This window comes from Abrus precatorius, unplaced genomic scaffold (genome assembly GCF_003935025.1).
Source record: "Abrus precatorius isolate BTA unplaced genomic scaffold, Abrus_2018 Scaffold11, whole genome shotgun sequence".
Classification (NCBI taxonomy): domain Eukaryota; kingdom Viridiplantae; phylum Streptophyta; class Magnoliopsida; order Fabales; family Fabaceae; genus Abrus; species Abrus precatorius.
In genome coordinates, this window is record NW_020874303.1 from 26,434,258 (window position 1) to 26,451,453 (window position 17,196).

At 33.1% G+C, this 17,196-nt stretch overlaps 2 protein-coding genes across 4 annotated transcripts; both read left to right on the top strand.

Annotated features, from left to right (window-relative positions):
• The first annotated feature begins 370 nt into the window (after positions 1–370).
• Positions 371–9,119, top strand: LOC113854911 (nucleobase-ascorbate transporter 12-like). Of its 3 annotated transcripts, none has more exons than XM_027486240.1 (10): positions 371–1,086; positions 1,178–1,275; positions 1,378–1,548; positions 1,715–1,815; positions 2,611–2,746; positions 2,839–2,889; positions 2,984–3,271; positions 4,318–4,552; positions 4,985–5,320; positions 5,959–9,119. In XM_027486240.1, the coding sequence occupies exons 1-10, from the start codon at positions 588–590 to the stop codon at positions 6,201–6,203; spliced, it is 2,160 nt and encodes a 719-aa protein (XP_027342041.1). In that variant the 5' UTR covers positions 371–587; the 3' UTR covers positions 6,204–9,119. The 3 variants fall into 3 exon arrangements, with proteins under 3 accessions (XP_027342041.1, XP_027342043.1, XP_027342042.1); XM_027486242.1 differs by having other exon boundaries at positions 4,985–5,280; positions 5,982–9,119; XM_027486241.1 differs by having other exon boundaries at positions 4,985–5,271; positions 5,982–9,119.
• A 5,462-nt stretch (positions 9,120–14,581) lies between these two features.
• LOC113854680 (arogenate dehydratase/prephenate dehydratase 6, chloroplastic-like) lies at positions 14,582–16,456 on the top strand. The gene has a single exon (XM_027485829.1). The coding sequence runs from the start codon at positions 14,874–14,876 to the stop codon at positions 16,161–16,163; it is 1,290 nt and encodes a 429-aa protein (XP_027341630.1). The 5' UTR covers positions 14,582–14,873; the 3' UTR covers positions 16,164–16,456.
• Positions 16,457–17,196: the final 740 nt, after the last annotated feature.

A 17,196-nucleotide genomic window follows, 5' to 3' on the forward strand; every position in this document is an offset into this window, starting at 1 on the left:
CTTGACACGTACAACATCATTTATGATAATTTCAAAACAAAAAGGAAAGGGTCATTAAAAAAAAAAAAAAAAAAACACATTGAAAACCAAATTTAAACATCCTTATACCATTATGTCACTTTGGTGAAACAGTGTATTACAAAATCTTGGTATTTTGTTTTGTTGCCATTAAATTTGTTTGCACAATCCAAATGCTTTGAAGTGACATCAGCATGGCACCGATTATTTCGGGAGTGAAGAAGAGAAGGGAGGGAAAGAAGAAAGACAAAAACAGAAAGAAAAGGGGAAACAAAACTACCAAAGTAAATCAACAAAAAATAAAAAATAAAAAAAAAAATAAAAAATAAATTTAATAACGCGGTCTGGTCTGAGCTTCTTCACTCACTCACTCGTCACGCCAATTGTGTTTTATTCTCTGTCTTTGCCGTTTCTCTTCTCACTACACATTTTTCATCACTCTCTTTCTCTCTCTTACATGCCGGAACTTACTCTCTCTCCGGAGAACAAAACAAAACCCTAAAACTTCGTGTCTGCACTGCATTTATCAGATCTACAACTTCCAGCATTCGAACTATGCGTCATTAGCTATGTCCGATTCCGATCCCAAAACCCGACAACGTCCGGGACCGTGGCCGCCGGCGCCGTCACCGGACGCCAAGGCATTGCCGCCAGCTTCCTGGGCCAAGAAAACCGGCTTCAAGCCCAAGTTCTCTGGCGAGGCCAATGCCAACGATTCGGGCCAGATAAGCTTGCAGCCCAAGCCCAGAGAGCCCGACACTAACTTGGATCTCGAAGCGGGTCGGGTTCGGGCACCGGTGAACGGCGTGGCCCACCGTGAGAAGGTTCCGCCACTTCCACCTGCTAAGGATCAGGTAGCGAAGAAGCGCAAGGACTCCGATGGAGTTCCGAAGAGTTCGGTTCCAAGTACCAATGGCCAAGCAACGCCGGCGACGGCGGAGCAGCCGCCGCGCAGAACGGCGAGGCATGAGGAAGTTGTGGATGCTTTGCCACAGAGTGGGGATGACGATGGGTTCGTGTCAAGGCATTCGCATATGAAGTATGAGCTCAGAGATTCGCCTGGTTTGGGTAAGATTAAGATATGTGATTATACAGTTATGGTTTTTTGAGGTTGAAATTTTTGATATATTCTAATGTTTTTTGTTTATTGATACTTTAGTTCCCATTGGTGTATACGGTATTCAGCATTATGTTTCGATATTGGGGTCGTTGATTCTGATTCCGCTTGTCATAGTTCCTGCGATGGGTGGTTCTTATGTGAGTGATTTTCAAGTTTTCATCAACTAATTGCGTTTTTTGTTTTGTTTAAAGCAAATTTATTATGTGGGGTATTGTTATCTGATGTGTTAGTTGGTGTAGGAGGATACTTCTGCGGTGGTATCAACTGTGCTCTTTGTTTCGGGAGTGACTACACTCTTGCATACTAGTTTTGGGTCCAGGTTGCCCTTGATACAAGGGCCTTCTTTTGTTTATCTGGCTCCGGCTTTGGCGATCATCAATTCCCCTGAGTTTCAAGGACTGAATGGAAATGTGTGTATTTCTTCTCATTTCTTTATGTTTCAGATGATGTTAGTTGTTGTCTGTGTCATGATTCCAATTAACCAAAGTTTTCGGTCGTGTAATGGTTTGGTTGTTAGTTGTTTGTGTGGTGTCATGTGCTTTTGTAATGAAACTAGACCTGCTGATAAATTTTCAGAAATTCAAACATATAATGAAGGAGCTGCAGGGGGCTATAATTATTGGATCAGCTTTTCAAACCTTCCTTGGTTACACCGGACTTATGTCGCTGTTAGTAAGGTATGATTGTGGGATTTTCTCTGCTGCCTGTTTATTTGTCTTTTTATTAATATATACTTATTGTTTCATCAGACAGCATTTATTTTGGTGGAGTGAGGCAATGTATAACGTTTTGCTAACTGCTGAAGTTTGAAATCTTTAATTATTAATAAATGTTGATTTCTAATAATTAATACCCATAATAATTGGTTGTTTTAGGTATGGATAGCTGGATAGCTTTCTATTTCCATCTAGGAATTCAATTTTAAGAAGCTGAGAGCGTTTATATATGAAAATGTGTTATGTTGTAAATGGTTAAACATGGCGTGTCTACACTTTCCATTTCATGGTTCCTTCCCTCCTGTTTTGTGTATAGTTTCTCCTGGTTTATTTTTGGACAGTGCAGAGCTTTTTGTGGTGCTTTCATTCTGTTTTGTCTGTGTAATGATGTAAACAACTGTTGATGAATCATTGTCTATAATGAGGATTTATATGGGTTATATTGAAAAAATGTGCAAAATTATTTACAAATAAAGCCAGATATATGTGGGAGGTTCTTTGGGGGGGGTTGGCAGCATGTAGAAGAAAGGGGATGGTGTTCGGCCCCCCTTTTGAGTGCTTTCTATTCACACCCACATTACAGATTCTCTCAAATACAGTTAGTGGTCCTCCTTCTCTTCCATCTAGTATTCGGACTGCATTTGAATGCATCTCCTATGCATATGCCTCTTGCCTTTCCCCATGATTTATTGAATAGTGAATACAATGTTTACGTTGTATGAAATAAAAATGTTATGTTTCTATCTGAATTTTCAGGTTGATCAATCCTGTGGTTGTATCCCCAACTATTGCTGCAGTTGGACTTTCATTTTACAGTTATGGTTTTCCGCTAGTTGGTACTTGTCTTGAGATCGGTGCAGTACAGATATTAGTGGTTATTGTTTTTTCTCTTGTAAGTTTTTTGAATTCAAATTCCCACTGTTTTTGGCAATGATTATTGTACCATGCTAAACTACTTATTCCTTTCTTTCTTGCTTTCTGCAGTATCTTCGTAAGATATCTGTTCTTGGGCACCGCATATTTCTAATATACGCAGTAAGTTTAATGTTACAATTCCTTTCTTACTTTTGATTATTGTACAGAAATGATTTTTGTTAAGTGATGTTATTTTCTTTCACCCAACTGCCAGGTTCCTTTGGGTCTGGCAATTACATGGGCAATTGCTTTCTTGTTGACTGAAGCTGGAGCCTACAACTACAAAGGGTGTGATATAAACATACCTGCCTCAAATATGGTTTCAGAACACTGCAGGAAGCATGTCTCAAGGATGAAGCATTGTCGAGTTGATACTTCTCATGCATTGAAATCATCCCCATGGTTTAGATTTCCTTATCCACTACAATGGGGTACTCCAGTCTTTCACTGGAAAATGGCTCTTGTGATGTGCGTGGTTTCCTTAATCTCATCTGTGGATTCGGTTAGCTTCTTGTCCTTATTTTTTTCCTATTTTGTTTCCTGGACCGCACTTATTTATCTTGACTTTGAATATGTTGATAATTTGACTTGATTGTGTTCAGTCCAAAAAGGTGGTCATCTACTGGGCCTCTTGCCATCTTTATAATATGCTAGCAATATTATGTGAAAAGCTGTTCTCTTTCCTACGAATGTTACAAGATTTAATGGAAATTATGATTTGTACCTAACAAAATTGTTTATGTTTACTATACGATGGCTTGTATGCTGAAGTAAGAAACTTGGATATGATATTCACTTAATTACTGTTGTCTCTTCATTTTAACTGCAACCTTTGATTTACAGTATCCTAGATTATCTGTTATGATTAGTTTTCTTAGTTTCATATTTCGTCTTGATTTGGTTTCTTATTTAATTTGGATTATGATTCGGTAATAGTATAAATGAGGGTTAGTCTGTTAGTGCTTTATACTATTTATGGCATTGTAATACATCTCAGTATCTCACTACATAAAGTCACAATCAATTTTAGCGTATTCAATCTCTTTTATCTCCTCTTCCTGTCTTTAGACCTAGTACCCTATGATTTCTACAGAGTCAATGGGTGAAAACTAAATAGTGAAGAGACCGGAGTTAAGCAAAAGTTTATCAGATTCTAAGTTGAAAATAACGGTTGCTGTCTTGTCTTCTTGTTTTCACCTGATCAATTTTATTTTATTTTTCGTTTTCATTGCAAGTAGATACGGTTATAAGAGCAATGTAGTCTGGGTTCTACCTAATCTTAGGAAATTAAGGCATTGGTGATACTGATTGTGTAATCACGAAAATAAAATTTCAGCACTGCAAAAAGCCAATGTGATTTTGTTTATTTTGAAGACATTCTCTAGATAAGTTAATGAACAGCATGTAGTATGCGCTGATCTGAGATTAACAATATGCTATATCAAAATTGAACACATTTTCTTGATTTTTTTTTTTCGTTATTCAGGATTATATAATCACTGTATGTGTTGGTGATATTCATTAGCTTTTAATTTTAAATTTTTCTAGGTTGGCTCATATCATGCATCTTCGCTATTGGTAGCATCAAGACCTCCAACTCCAGGAGTTTTGAGTCGAGGAATTGGTTTGGAAGGTATATGTAGTGTCTTGGCTGGTCTATGGGGAACTGGAACAGGGTCTACAACTTTAACTGAAAATGTTCACACAATTGCCGTCACTAAAATGGGAAGTCGCAGAGCAGTTCAATTGGGTGCATGCATTCTGATAGTGCTGTCTCTTGTGGGTTAGTGTCTATTTTCTTTTTGCTCTTGCATCTACCTTTAGTCTATCTTGTGATGAATGGTCATTGAACAGAAGCAGATTTATTATGAGCCTTTCAAGATGAAAATGTTTGTATAATATACCCTGGTTTTACTCTTTTAGAACAATTAGCAAATTATACGATGCTTGTAAACATCTGTGGAATGGGTTTTTTGGAAGAATGAAAGCAGTAGCCCAAATTCTTGTCACAATCTGATCTGTGGCATCCAAATTAATTCTTGTAATCATAATGGTTAACTTTAATTGTTACAGCAATTTATACTCATCAGATTTTACTTAGGTGGGGAATGTGCTTTGTAGTAGCTTTCCCCCATCTCTATTGCAATTTGTACTGAACTGTAGAAAATTTTATCACAAATATGACATTTTTAATTTTACTTATACCATATAACAGGTAAGGTTGGAGGCTTCATTGCTTCAATTCCCCAAGTCATGGTTGCTGGTCTCCTCTGCTTTATGTGGGCTATGCTTACAGCATTAGGCTTGTCAAATCTACGCTATAGTGAGGCTGGAAGCTCTCGCAATATCATCATAATTGGGTTATCATTGTTTTTCTCTCTTTCCATACCTGCCTACTTTCAACAATATGGCATCTCTCCAAATTCCAACTTGTCAGTGCCAAGTTATTTTCAACCTTACATCGTGGCTTCTCATGGACCTTTCCGCAGCAAATATGGAGGGGTACGCCTTGTGTCATCTTTTATTATTGTGAATCTTATGCTTGATTTTGATGGTGTCAGTTTCTGTGGATGAATTTGTTTTATGGAATTAATGGTACAAATATTCACATGTGAAAATTTTTACAAACGGATGAGAGCTGTTGATGGGATAATATTATACCTACCAAACTGAATTTACAGAATCTACATGTTTGGTAGCTTTTTATTTCATTAAATTTCACAAAATGCTTTTGTGCTCAATAGCAAAACTGTAGTTACTTTAGGACTTAAGAGTAAGTTTCAAAAAATATAGAATGGAACTATCTCCACTATTTTGTAAATAAATGGAACTATCAGCATATTCAATGGTGACATAGGTAGTTTGGTTGCATGCTAAGTTTTAAGATCAAATTGTCTACTGCTCCTTACTCCAGTCCCGTGTTTCCATTAAGATCTCTGCTTGTGTTCGCTGCATTTTTTTTAACAGAATACTGCATGTTGTTTCGTGGTTGCTAACTTGTAACTGCAACATAGCAACTGTGATTAACTACTGTGTAATAAATTCATGATGCAGTCAGTGAACTAGCTAAAAAATATCCGGGTAATTGGAGAACCATCTTAACTCATAGTTCGCTTGTCATTTTTAGCACTTGAATATTGATTGAAAAATACTACACTCTGGTTCCATTTTGACGAAAATTTTTTGTACTTGTGAATCTGTTCCTTTTTCAGTTGAACTATGTCCTGAACACAATCTTTTCACTACACATGGTGGTAGCTTTTCTTGTTGCTGTTATCTTGGATAATACCGTGCCTGGCAGTAAGCAGGAACGTGGGGTATATGTTTGGTCCGAACCTGAGGTTGCTAGAAGGGAGCCTGCTGTTGCTAATGACTATGAGTTGCCCTTGAGAGTTGGTCGGATTTTCAGATGGGTGAAATGGGTTGGCCTGTGAATGACATGGGTTTTGTTGGCTGGACCTTCTTTAGTCTATCGAATGTGAATGTTGTCAACTGCACAAGATACCACCCCGTGTCTAGATTCACATTTTGTTGGGCTGAATGATGGATAGTATAGTTGATCATGTTACATCGTTTATTTGTGTACATTGAAGTTTCGCAAGGGGTCTATTTGTGTTATAATTTATTAGATTAACCTTGTATCTAGTTTTGATTCATTCAAAATCTCCAGGTGGAGTTTTTTTCCTTGCTTTAAGGCAAGCTTTGACAAATCATCCTGGTTATGTATATATATGAATACATTATTATTCCTTCGCAATCGGGACTGGAAAGTTTTTTGTTTATTTGTTCGTTCCACCTACTAGCTTTGGCACGTAGCTGTTGTATTATAGTTGCCGATATGCGTGGATTCTAGATTTTGTTTTGATACTTCTGTTGATTATCAAAACTGCTGAAGATAATAAAAAAACTCTAATTTATCAATGTTGTGGATCTCATAGTTGTACTTATGTTCAACGAAATGAGAAATATACTAAATTTGTTATTAAAATTATGAGTACTGGTTGATCTAGGGAGGATTTGAAAGAGATTATATTTAACTTATTCAATTTTATTAAAATAATTTGACTTTTGTAAGATGTTTAAATTTTATTATTTAAGTTCGTGAGATAAGAATATATTAAATAATCATTTAAGTTGTTTTGTAAAAATACATAACTTTTTCATTTTAGCTCTTGTTTTGTAATTTTGAGAACTAAAATGATCATTATTAGATAATTTTAAGGATTAAAATGAAATTTTGTATCTTAAAAATTTAAATTGACCATTGCTCTTAATTTTAAAAACTAATTTAGTGTATTACTTGTAATTAATGAAATCTTGGAATTATTGTAAACAACCTTTTATTTCCCTTGATTCCTTGAAATTCCTCCTATTTCCTATTTCCTTAGCAAGCTCCAAAGCTCTACTTAAACGAAAGAGCAAGCTCCAAGTGAAATATGTAAAACCAATTATCCAAGTTCCCGAGGCATGACAACCATCTGAAACCTCTTCGTTATGTAAAGCACCGATAACATTCAAGAAGTAAGTAATTTTGACACTTCTTAGTTCTTTGAAGGCTAAGCACACGTCGTCTTCGTACTAAGTGCCTGAAAATGACTTCAACTTCGCCTTTGTAAAAAAAATAGGTAAAATGATTGCGGTAAGTCACTTCACTGATTTTATATCCATTTGGTTTTTCATGCACATATCTGGAAGTCATAATGGATTGATACCTACAAAGTATTGTAATTGATATATACAGTTAGACATAATAAGAATACAGATATTACGCTATAACGAAATTTAAGTTGTTTTATTATCATTTGAGGTATCTGCAGTTTGACATAAAAATTTGATACCTATCAAACACATAGGACTCTTCTTTGAAAGATTTCAATCGATAGATTGAACTTAAGAACGTATACAAAAGTCGTGTGGGTAATATTATTATTACCACTATTTATGTAAGATACGATCCTCAAACGGATGACGTATACACTACGCGGAAGCATTAACGTCTACCTAGTAAATAATAGGAGAAGATTCACATAACACCGACCAATGCAGCAAACTGATGTAAGAAGTGTATTTTTAAATGGTTATATTATTAACTCTTGCGTAGGCTCTATGACATTAGGTTCCGTTTGTGAAAAATGCACACTCCAAGTGATTCAGTTATCAAATTTCCCATATAAATTTGTGTAGGCTATGGAGTCTTATGGTAAAACGATTATCCAATTTTTGAAATTTATTTTTGACCGTGGTTTATGAATCGGTAGGGTCATTTTAGGGTAACTTTTGCTGTTTAACGTTATTGAATTAATAGATTAACCCAGTTTGCAATTCACAATTCCTCCTTTCAATCTCAATTGGTGTGGAAAAATGTTTACTTTGCAATATGATACGATAAAAAAACCCATAGGAGTTCTGTAAAATATCCTAAACCTACTATATCGAAGAGTGGATACGTCTTTTTGGTTCAATTATCCATGGAAATATAAGCAAGATATGTTAATGAAACATTTAATCGAGAGTTCAGATGAAGATCAGTTTAGATTGGCCTAATAATTTCACATATCTTAGACGTTAATATTGATCGACCATGAAACTCATTATAAAGGTTTCATATGAACTTTTATTTAAACTTCATGACTCTAGTCAAGTTTGTTCCAAACATCGCAGTCTTTTGTCTCTCTTTCTTCTGGTGTTTTTGGTCTCTTTTTTTTTTTTTTTTTTGCTTTCTCAAGTACTCTCCTTTAATAACACGTTTGAGACCTTTCTTCAGTACTTAATCTTGATCAATACAAACGCTGTTTCTCAAATACTCCTTTAATTGCTTTTTACTATTATATTATTATGAAATAGGACCCTTCAATTATTGATCCTTACACATTTCCGCTACTTCCTCATTCTCTCTCAAAGCTTCTTCCAATACTTCGAAATTTTTTTGGAGTTACACCAACATCTCCTAATTAATAATCAATTACAACATTATTTAATAAATTCGTACTAAACAACTGCATAATCAAGATTCCAGAAAAGAAAACTTGTATTATCACAAGCTATGAATTTCATGATGCAGACGAGAAAAAAAAACGGTGGTCAACAGTAGCGACTGCGCGCAGTTGCTTTGAGACAGCCACGCATGTGCATGCTCACGTTTAACATTAAAATCCTTGATTTGTATCATGATATAAGTATGATATACGTTATAAAATATTTTTTTGGTTAGACATATCCACATGCAAATTTCAAGATATAAATAAATACCTTGCAGAGAGGAAGTGCTATTTTGTAATATATATACATATCTGACTTCTTGATTCCTTATTGTATGCGACTTTTTCAATTAAAATAGAGAAGGTCAATTATCCTCCTTAGAAAAAGAAAAAGTCAAAAAAGAAAACGAGTAACTACTCTATGACTACTAGTTTTGGTTTGGCCAAAAAATAGGAGTTGAAAATCGAAATTCGCACGTTATGCATGTGGTATACCCATGGTAGTAGTTGACAAATGTCAATCAAGTAAGTTTAGGAGCACGTCTATATTTGCTGCTACAACGTTATTTTTTTATGTTTTTGTCTTTGGTTCAGAAACTTTCATAAATAATTTCCCTTATGATTACATATTTTAATATAAAATTTATAGTTAAAAAATTAGATACATAACAATCAAACAAAATCTAATCTTAATCACATTGAACTACTTTGCGAAGTTTACTTTATATTTTACATGTGTGTGTGATTTTGGGTCATGAAATTGAAGATAAGCCGATGACTTATATTTACTTTGTTATTCCTTTCTACACGCACCCACAAAAAAATCTCCAACTTACTAGTTTAAGGTGCTTCAGATGAGAAAAATAGATTTTGAAAGTTACCAATTCATGTAAGTCATTATGTATACAAAGATTAATTTTAAAATTTTCTATAATATTTTTTTATAAATTATCTTATTTGTTATGTCTTTTTAATTTAGTTTTTAATAAAATAGTAAGAAAATTGATAGAAATCTTATATATAAAAAATAACAATATTCTGTACACTTCATAAAAAAAACTAATATTCTATACATGAGGGAAGGATTTGCTTAAGTTTACTTATGCAACATCTTAATGGTTACTTGAGGGATTGAAAATTAATATGCTTCAACTAATTAAGCTACATCTGTATACTTTGACGGTTGCCACTTGGAGGGACAACTACACAAATACATGGATGTAATTTGTGAGTTGTGACGCACTTAGCTAAGGCAAAGAGAAATTGTGGTTTTGATGATTCTTACCTACTTTCTGCACTGTTTTGTGCTCTAGTTGACCATTTAAAATGAATAAATGAAATTAATTAATCATAATCATTTCGTAAGTAGTTTAATTTGTTATTGTAATGCTTAAAAAATTATACTCATGTAAAATTGTAGAGGATATATGAATTACTTTTCTTATGTATCTATCATGTACTCTGCTCTAAATGTATCTTCTTATTGTTTAACTAAGCCGAAAGGGCAAAACACAAAACCATTAAATGTTACCTTACAGTGCAACTTCTGTAAATTCAAATAATTTTGAAGCATATGGTGGGAGAAAAATGTATGGAAATAAAAAAAATATATTAATAATATATTTTCTAATTAATATATACTCTTTTAAACATGAATTTAAATTTATTAAAACTCAAGACTATTAAATAAGTCTCACTGATAATTTTAGTATTTCACAATAAATTAGCTTCAATCAAGAAAACAAAATGTATTAAAGAGACGTTATACTCCCTGTGCGACAAATTATATAATAACACCTAAGCCACAAAACTTCTGGGCTTGGTCAATGGTCATTGTTGTAATTATGGCATTACTTTGTTATAATTACCCTGTCTGCCATTTTTATACCAAGTGATTAGAGTGGTAAGAAAATTATTAAATCAAATTTATATGAATTGAGGTTTCATATTTATAATTTCACATATTTACTAAATAGCTAGTGTTTCACACATGCACATTAGTAAATATTTTATTTTCATATTTCTCTATTTTAATGAACTCTTTTAATGCAAAAGTCTCACAATTAAACCAAGAAAAACAAACAGATTAATCTCACATAATAATTGATTATTACAATATTTTGGTATGCATAAAGGATATTTTTAATCTAAGGTTGAGGACTATATATTCCTTTAAGGTGTAAAACTATGAAAATAAATTTTTACATTTTTCTACAAAGAAAAAATAAAAACGCGATTAAAAACTAAATCTTAATCAATATATTTAAAAGTTTAATTATTTAATTCATTATCACATATCTGAAAATGGGGCATGCATTATGATATAACATTGCCCTTTGCAAGTGAGATCAAACTTACAATAATTACCCAGACAATAATTAATCTACAACATAAGCACATCACATATGTGAAATTGATGAATGAGCTACAAATTCAATCGTGATTTTACAATCTGAAATTCAATCAGTAGTAGTTCAACAGCACATAACCCTCCCCCCCCCCCCCCCCTTTTTCGATTCTTCTGAATTATGAAGGAAAATGTTATCAATTAAACTTATTTCAATAATTAAAAAAAATTATATATATATATATATATATATATATATATATATATATAATAGTTGAACTTGTGCACCTAGCTTATTTAAAACAATTGAAATTTCCAAATAAATAAATTAAAACGTGGGTGTCTAATATATAGGAGCAATACCCAAGGACTGAAAGTGAAGCAAGGAACTGCTGAGTTATTTAAAAAATTTATTTTAAAATAATTTTTTTAATTATATAAAAAACCATCTTAAAATAAGTTAATGAGCTTAAATTTATATATGAATCAATAAACTTCAATTTTAAAATAAAATAATTATGTAATATCAAACTATTATATTATTCTTATTTAAACAAATTAATCTGTTAAATTTTCTAAATAATTTGAAACCTAATTTTTTTAATTAATTTTTTAAACAATAATCTAATCTAATTGGTTAAGAAATCTAACCTAAACTTACACATACTAAACCATAGATTCCCAATAAACACTTGAATTTTAGAACAAAAAAAATAATAGATAAATAAAAATCTTATAATTGACCAATCAAAAAGGTTGAGCATCTTGTAGCATTTCTTGTATTTTCATCAAACACGTAGCTTAGTAGCTTAATACTAAATGAAAAAAAAATGTTAAATATGCAAAAAGGCTCGCCTTGTTTCCATCTTTCCCAACTTACCTAAATAGATAAATAAACTACACGCACACTTCTTTTAAATTTAATAAAATTTTATTTAACATTTTTTATAATAATATAACACTACATTTTTTTATTATACCAATGATTCTAAATATAGGATTATATTAATAAAAAATTCAAAATAACGTTTAAAAAATATATCAAATACACTTTCGTTAAATTTTTAGAAAGCCATAAATATAATTTACTCAAAACTAAAATACGCATGACATTCTTTTTCATACTAATACCTTCTAAACAAATTTAAAAGGCAAACTTTTACTTAATAATGATGATAATAATAAATAGAAAATATTTAAATATTTGGATTTATCTTTTTCCTATTTTTCAGAATGAAAATACTTGTAAAAAGTTATATTCATAAACTTTATACGCTAATTATTTTTCAAAAAAGGAAAAAATTGTGAAAGCAACGTATCAAGCAGAAAACTAGATGACGAATAGCCCACAACAATGTGTGAAAAATGTGCTCAAATGATCACCGACTTATATTTTGTGTTTATTTAATTTTAATCTTAATTTTTTTTACAATATTGTCTATTTATGAGTGATATGATATCTCTGCCTAATTTATGTAAATCAAAGCAATCAACAATTATCGTAATATAGTTATTTCATATTTAAAGCTATAATTCATCAATAATCGTTTTAGTCACAAAGTTTTCCAATTTGTTATTGAAAATTCAAATGGTCCTCACTGAAACCGAAAGCACCATCTTTGTCTGGCCAATACTAAAAGCTCACGTGTGTCCCTTGTAATCACTAGTTACTTGTCAGCCATAATTCAAGCATAAAAATAGATATCCTTATTAATTTAATATTATAATTTTTTTAAAATAAAATATAAATTCATAATTTTAATTGTTTAAGTATTTAATTTTTATAAATAAATATGATGAAAACTTTATTGTGTTTGATCATATTTGTTGGAAACCTATATTGCAAATAGTTTTTTTCTTTTGATTATAATTTGTATATATATAAGAGATGCTTTTTTTAAAAAATTAATAATTCAAATTTTAATAATTAGTTTAAATGAGATAAATACATCTTTTAATTACTTATATGAATAAATGTATTTTAAGGGAGTTAAAATTTCAAACAATTACAGTATCTGTACAGAAATAAAAGGAAAAGAATGTAAGACTGTGAATTATTAGTGATAATTATATATTAATGTCCGGCAATGGTGTCAGTGCCCCCTTGACTTGACTATGACTCACTCTTTATACAGACAAATGACAATACGACCTTATAATATCTTATTACAATTCAAATTTCGTAAATTTATGGAAATTTTTATAAACCCAACCCGGAAAAGAAGCTGGGGTCTTTCTTTTTTATATGAAAAATAAAAATTACTAAAATGTAATATTATAAAATATGGAAACTTTTTAAAAAAATTTAGTAGCATTTTTTTGGTGTTTTAAAAAATTTTAATTATTTTTTACAAATTATTACTGATAATTTATTGTTATTTTTTAAATGGTTATTGATGAATTTTGAATTTTTATAGTAATTTTTTAATATCATATTTTTATAATCTTTAAAAAAAAATCATATTTTAGCATATATATATATATATATATATTTCAAATTATATATATATAATTTAATCTAAAGAAGTTGCAATTAGTTACAATTTTAATATATTTGTTATTATTATTATGTTAAAATGTTTATTTTCATAAATAGATTACTTTTTATATTTTAAAAAAATCAAATATCTCCATTTTAATCATTTTACAATCTCACATAATAATACTTAAATTTTATAATTGATGTATATAGACATGGAAAAAATACTCCACGATCCCACGTGCGTACAAAATAGATAAAATTAAACAGATTTAAAATTATATAATATATTAAATAAGTTTTAATTATTTTTAATCTCTTAATTTACTTATTCAATTTTAATCTCCTAATTTTTAATTTAATAAATTTTATACTTCTATCAAGTTACCGTCCAAAATTAACCACAAGTAAGATTTGCTTCCTCAGTGTTCTGTAAATCCAAGTCTCTACTTCCCATCTTTACCTAAAATATGTTTAGATACATAGTTACTTAACATCGTTTTTTCTTTACTTTTGCATTCCTTATAAAAAAACAAATTAATTACTTCTTAGAACTAATTTAATTACCAAGAAAATAAACATCTGTTGTCTCTTGTAAAGTTCAAAACTGAGTTCTAAAATTACGTTTGCATTTACATTTCCCAGAAACCTACCAAGTTTTGTCAAGCTTTTCATCGCAAATCCAAGCTCAGAATAAGCAAGTTATTTGATTGAAACAGTTACACCTACTTGTGATTTCACCTGCTGATTGTATGATTATTTTTTATGGCACTCTTTTACAGACTTTGGTCTAATAGATCCGTACCTTAACATGCCTAGATCTAACACGTGCGTTATAAATTTTAAAAAAACAAACAGACCCTATGATGTTCATAGTATTTAGAATGGAAAAATGACAATGGTATACAGGTTAAAGTGGACCCGCACGTATGGGAAAAGAAAATGACAAAAGAGGAAGCGTAGAATAGTAAAAAAAAAAAAAAAAGATGATTGTAAGAGTGTGGATAGAGAGGAGAAGAGGGTAGGTGTGAGATTGACCGAACGACCTCAAATAGGCATTCTCTGAAAGACTTTGTTACGCAGCTTCACTACCCATTTCCTAAGCCTGCCAACTCCCATTAATATAAAAACCCCTAAACCACCACCATTTTTCTCAGCTTGAGGTTCTTTCTCTAAAGAGAACAACAAGCTTAACCTAATTCACTAATACTCTAACGCTTCCTAATTCCCCATTTCAATTCAACTCTTGGAGGATTTTAGTTTCTTTTTTTTTTTTTTTTCTCTTAAGTCCCTCATCGATATGCAGACTCTTTCGCCGCCCGCTTCCAACGCACTCAATCTAAAGCATGTTCTTCGCCCGCGCCTTTCCCCAAATCGCCTTGGGCCGGCTCGAGTTTCCGTCAAATGCGCTTCCGGGTTCGAATCTTCGGGCTACGGGGTCGGCTCGAGCCGAGCCGATTGGCAGAGCTCATGCGCCATCTTAGCCAGCAAGGTTGTTTCTCAGGAAAAATCATCTACAGACAAGAACGATGGCACTGCCGACCACGTCGCCGCCGTCAACGGCCACAAAACCGCTGTAAGCGACCTCAAGCTCGTTCCCATCGGAAACCTCGGCGAAGGAGAGAACAACAAGCCGATTCCGCCGAAGCCGCTAACCATCTCGGACCTGTCGCCGGCTCCGATGCACGGCTCGAAGCTCCGCGTGGCGTACCAAGGCGTCCCCGGCGCGTACTCGGAAGCCGCCGCTGGCAAAGCCTATCCGAACTGCGAAGCCATTCCGTGTGACCAATTCGAGGTGGCGTTCCAAGCGGTGGAGCTCTGGATCGCCGATCGAGCCGTTCTTCCGGTAGAAAACTCCCTCGGCGGCTCGATTCACCGGAACTACGACCTCCTCCTCCGCCACCGCCTCCACATCGTCGGCGAGGTCCAACTCCCCGTCCACCACTGCCTCCTCGCTCTCCCTGGAGTCCGAAAGGAGTTTCTCACTCGCGTCATTTCGCATCCTCAAGCACTCGCTCAGTGCGAACACACGCTCACGAAGCTCGGCATCAACGTCGCGCGCGAAGCCGTCGACGACACCGCGGGCGCCGCCGAGTTCGTGGCCACGAACGGGCTCCGAGACACGGCGGCGATCGCTAGCGCACGCGCGGCGGAGCTCTACGGTTTGCAAGTGATGGCTGATGGAATACAAGACGACCCGAGTAACGTGACCCGATTCGTTATGTTGGCCCGAGAACCCATCATTCCACGCACGGATCGACCTTTCAAAACGAGCATTGTTTTCGCTCACGATAAGGGTACTTCGGTCCTTTTCAAAGTGCTTTCCGCGTTTGCGTTTCGGAACATTAGCTTGACCAAGATTGAATCGAGGCCGCATAGGAACCGTCCGATTCGGCTTGTTGATGATGCAAACGTGGGAACTGCGAAGCACTTTGAGTATTTGTTCTACGTTGATTTTGAGGCTTCCATGGCTGAGGTTAGGGCTCAGAACGCGTTGGCGGAAGTGCAGGAGTTCACCTCTTTCTTGCGAGTGTTAGGGAGTTACCCTATGGACATGACACCGTGGACCCCTTCTTCTCGGGGAGATTAGCAACGCCTTCTTTCTTTTTTACTTTCTCTCACACCAAACCAAATTATTATGTATAATCTGTCATATCCATTCTGAATTTTGTGAATAAAAGATAAAAAAACATTATTTTAATTATATTTTCTCACACCATGAATTTTGATTGGTGTTCTTTTACTTTTGTTTGTTTGATTATTTAATTTAGTTAGAATTAAGAGGATACTGTGGTAGAGTCTGTTAAACATCTATGGAAGTTAATTTAATGCCTTTTGTAGTGTGTACGCCTAAATTGAAATGGAATACATGAAAAACGTGCATTTGAGAGAGAATTTGGAGTATTTGGGTTGGCATCTTATCTAGTGATTCCATTCTCAGTAGAGTGTTTCATCAAAGCTTGTCATTTTCTTTTCATTTCTTCTGTCATTTTCATTTCCTTAATGTTGCTGTGGCTCTTTCGCTGTCTCCCAAAATTTCTCAAGTTTTTCAATAAGAAATATGCTTAAGGGATTACAACTTCATATGTATGTTTGTTTGAACGATGTGATATTTTCAAATATTTATGATTCTTTGGATTTTGTTAAATTTTATTTGAAAAAAAGAAATACTAATAGCATATTTTTCTTAACACATTCTTCAGTATGTTCTTTGTGATTGATTCAGTTTTTTAAAATATTAAAACACTTAATATTCCTCGTATCAGAAATATCTTCTTGTAGGTTATTTTCGTTTAAATCTCTTGTGCCTGAAAACTTACGAAATTACAAAGCCAATTATTGTATATTGTTCTTTTTGAGTAAATTTTGAAAATCAAGTTGCATATAAGCTAAAAGTTGCGACATTTATTATTTCTGTTTAACATTAATTAAGCATGCGTGTGTTTGTGATCTCTCTTTATTCGTTTACAATTTTTCAAGAGAGTTGGAAGTTCAAATTTTTAAGCATGTCATTTGGACACGTCATTAATTATTTGTTAAATTTTATTGAAAATTATAAAAATATAATAAAATTTATTTAATAATTAAGAATATATCATAAAAAGTGTATTAAAGAGTGTGTT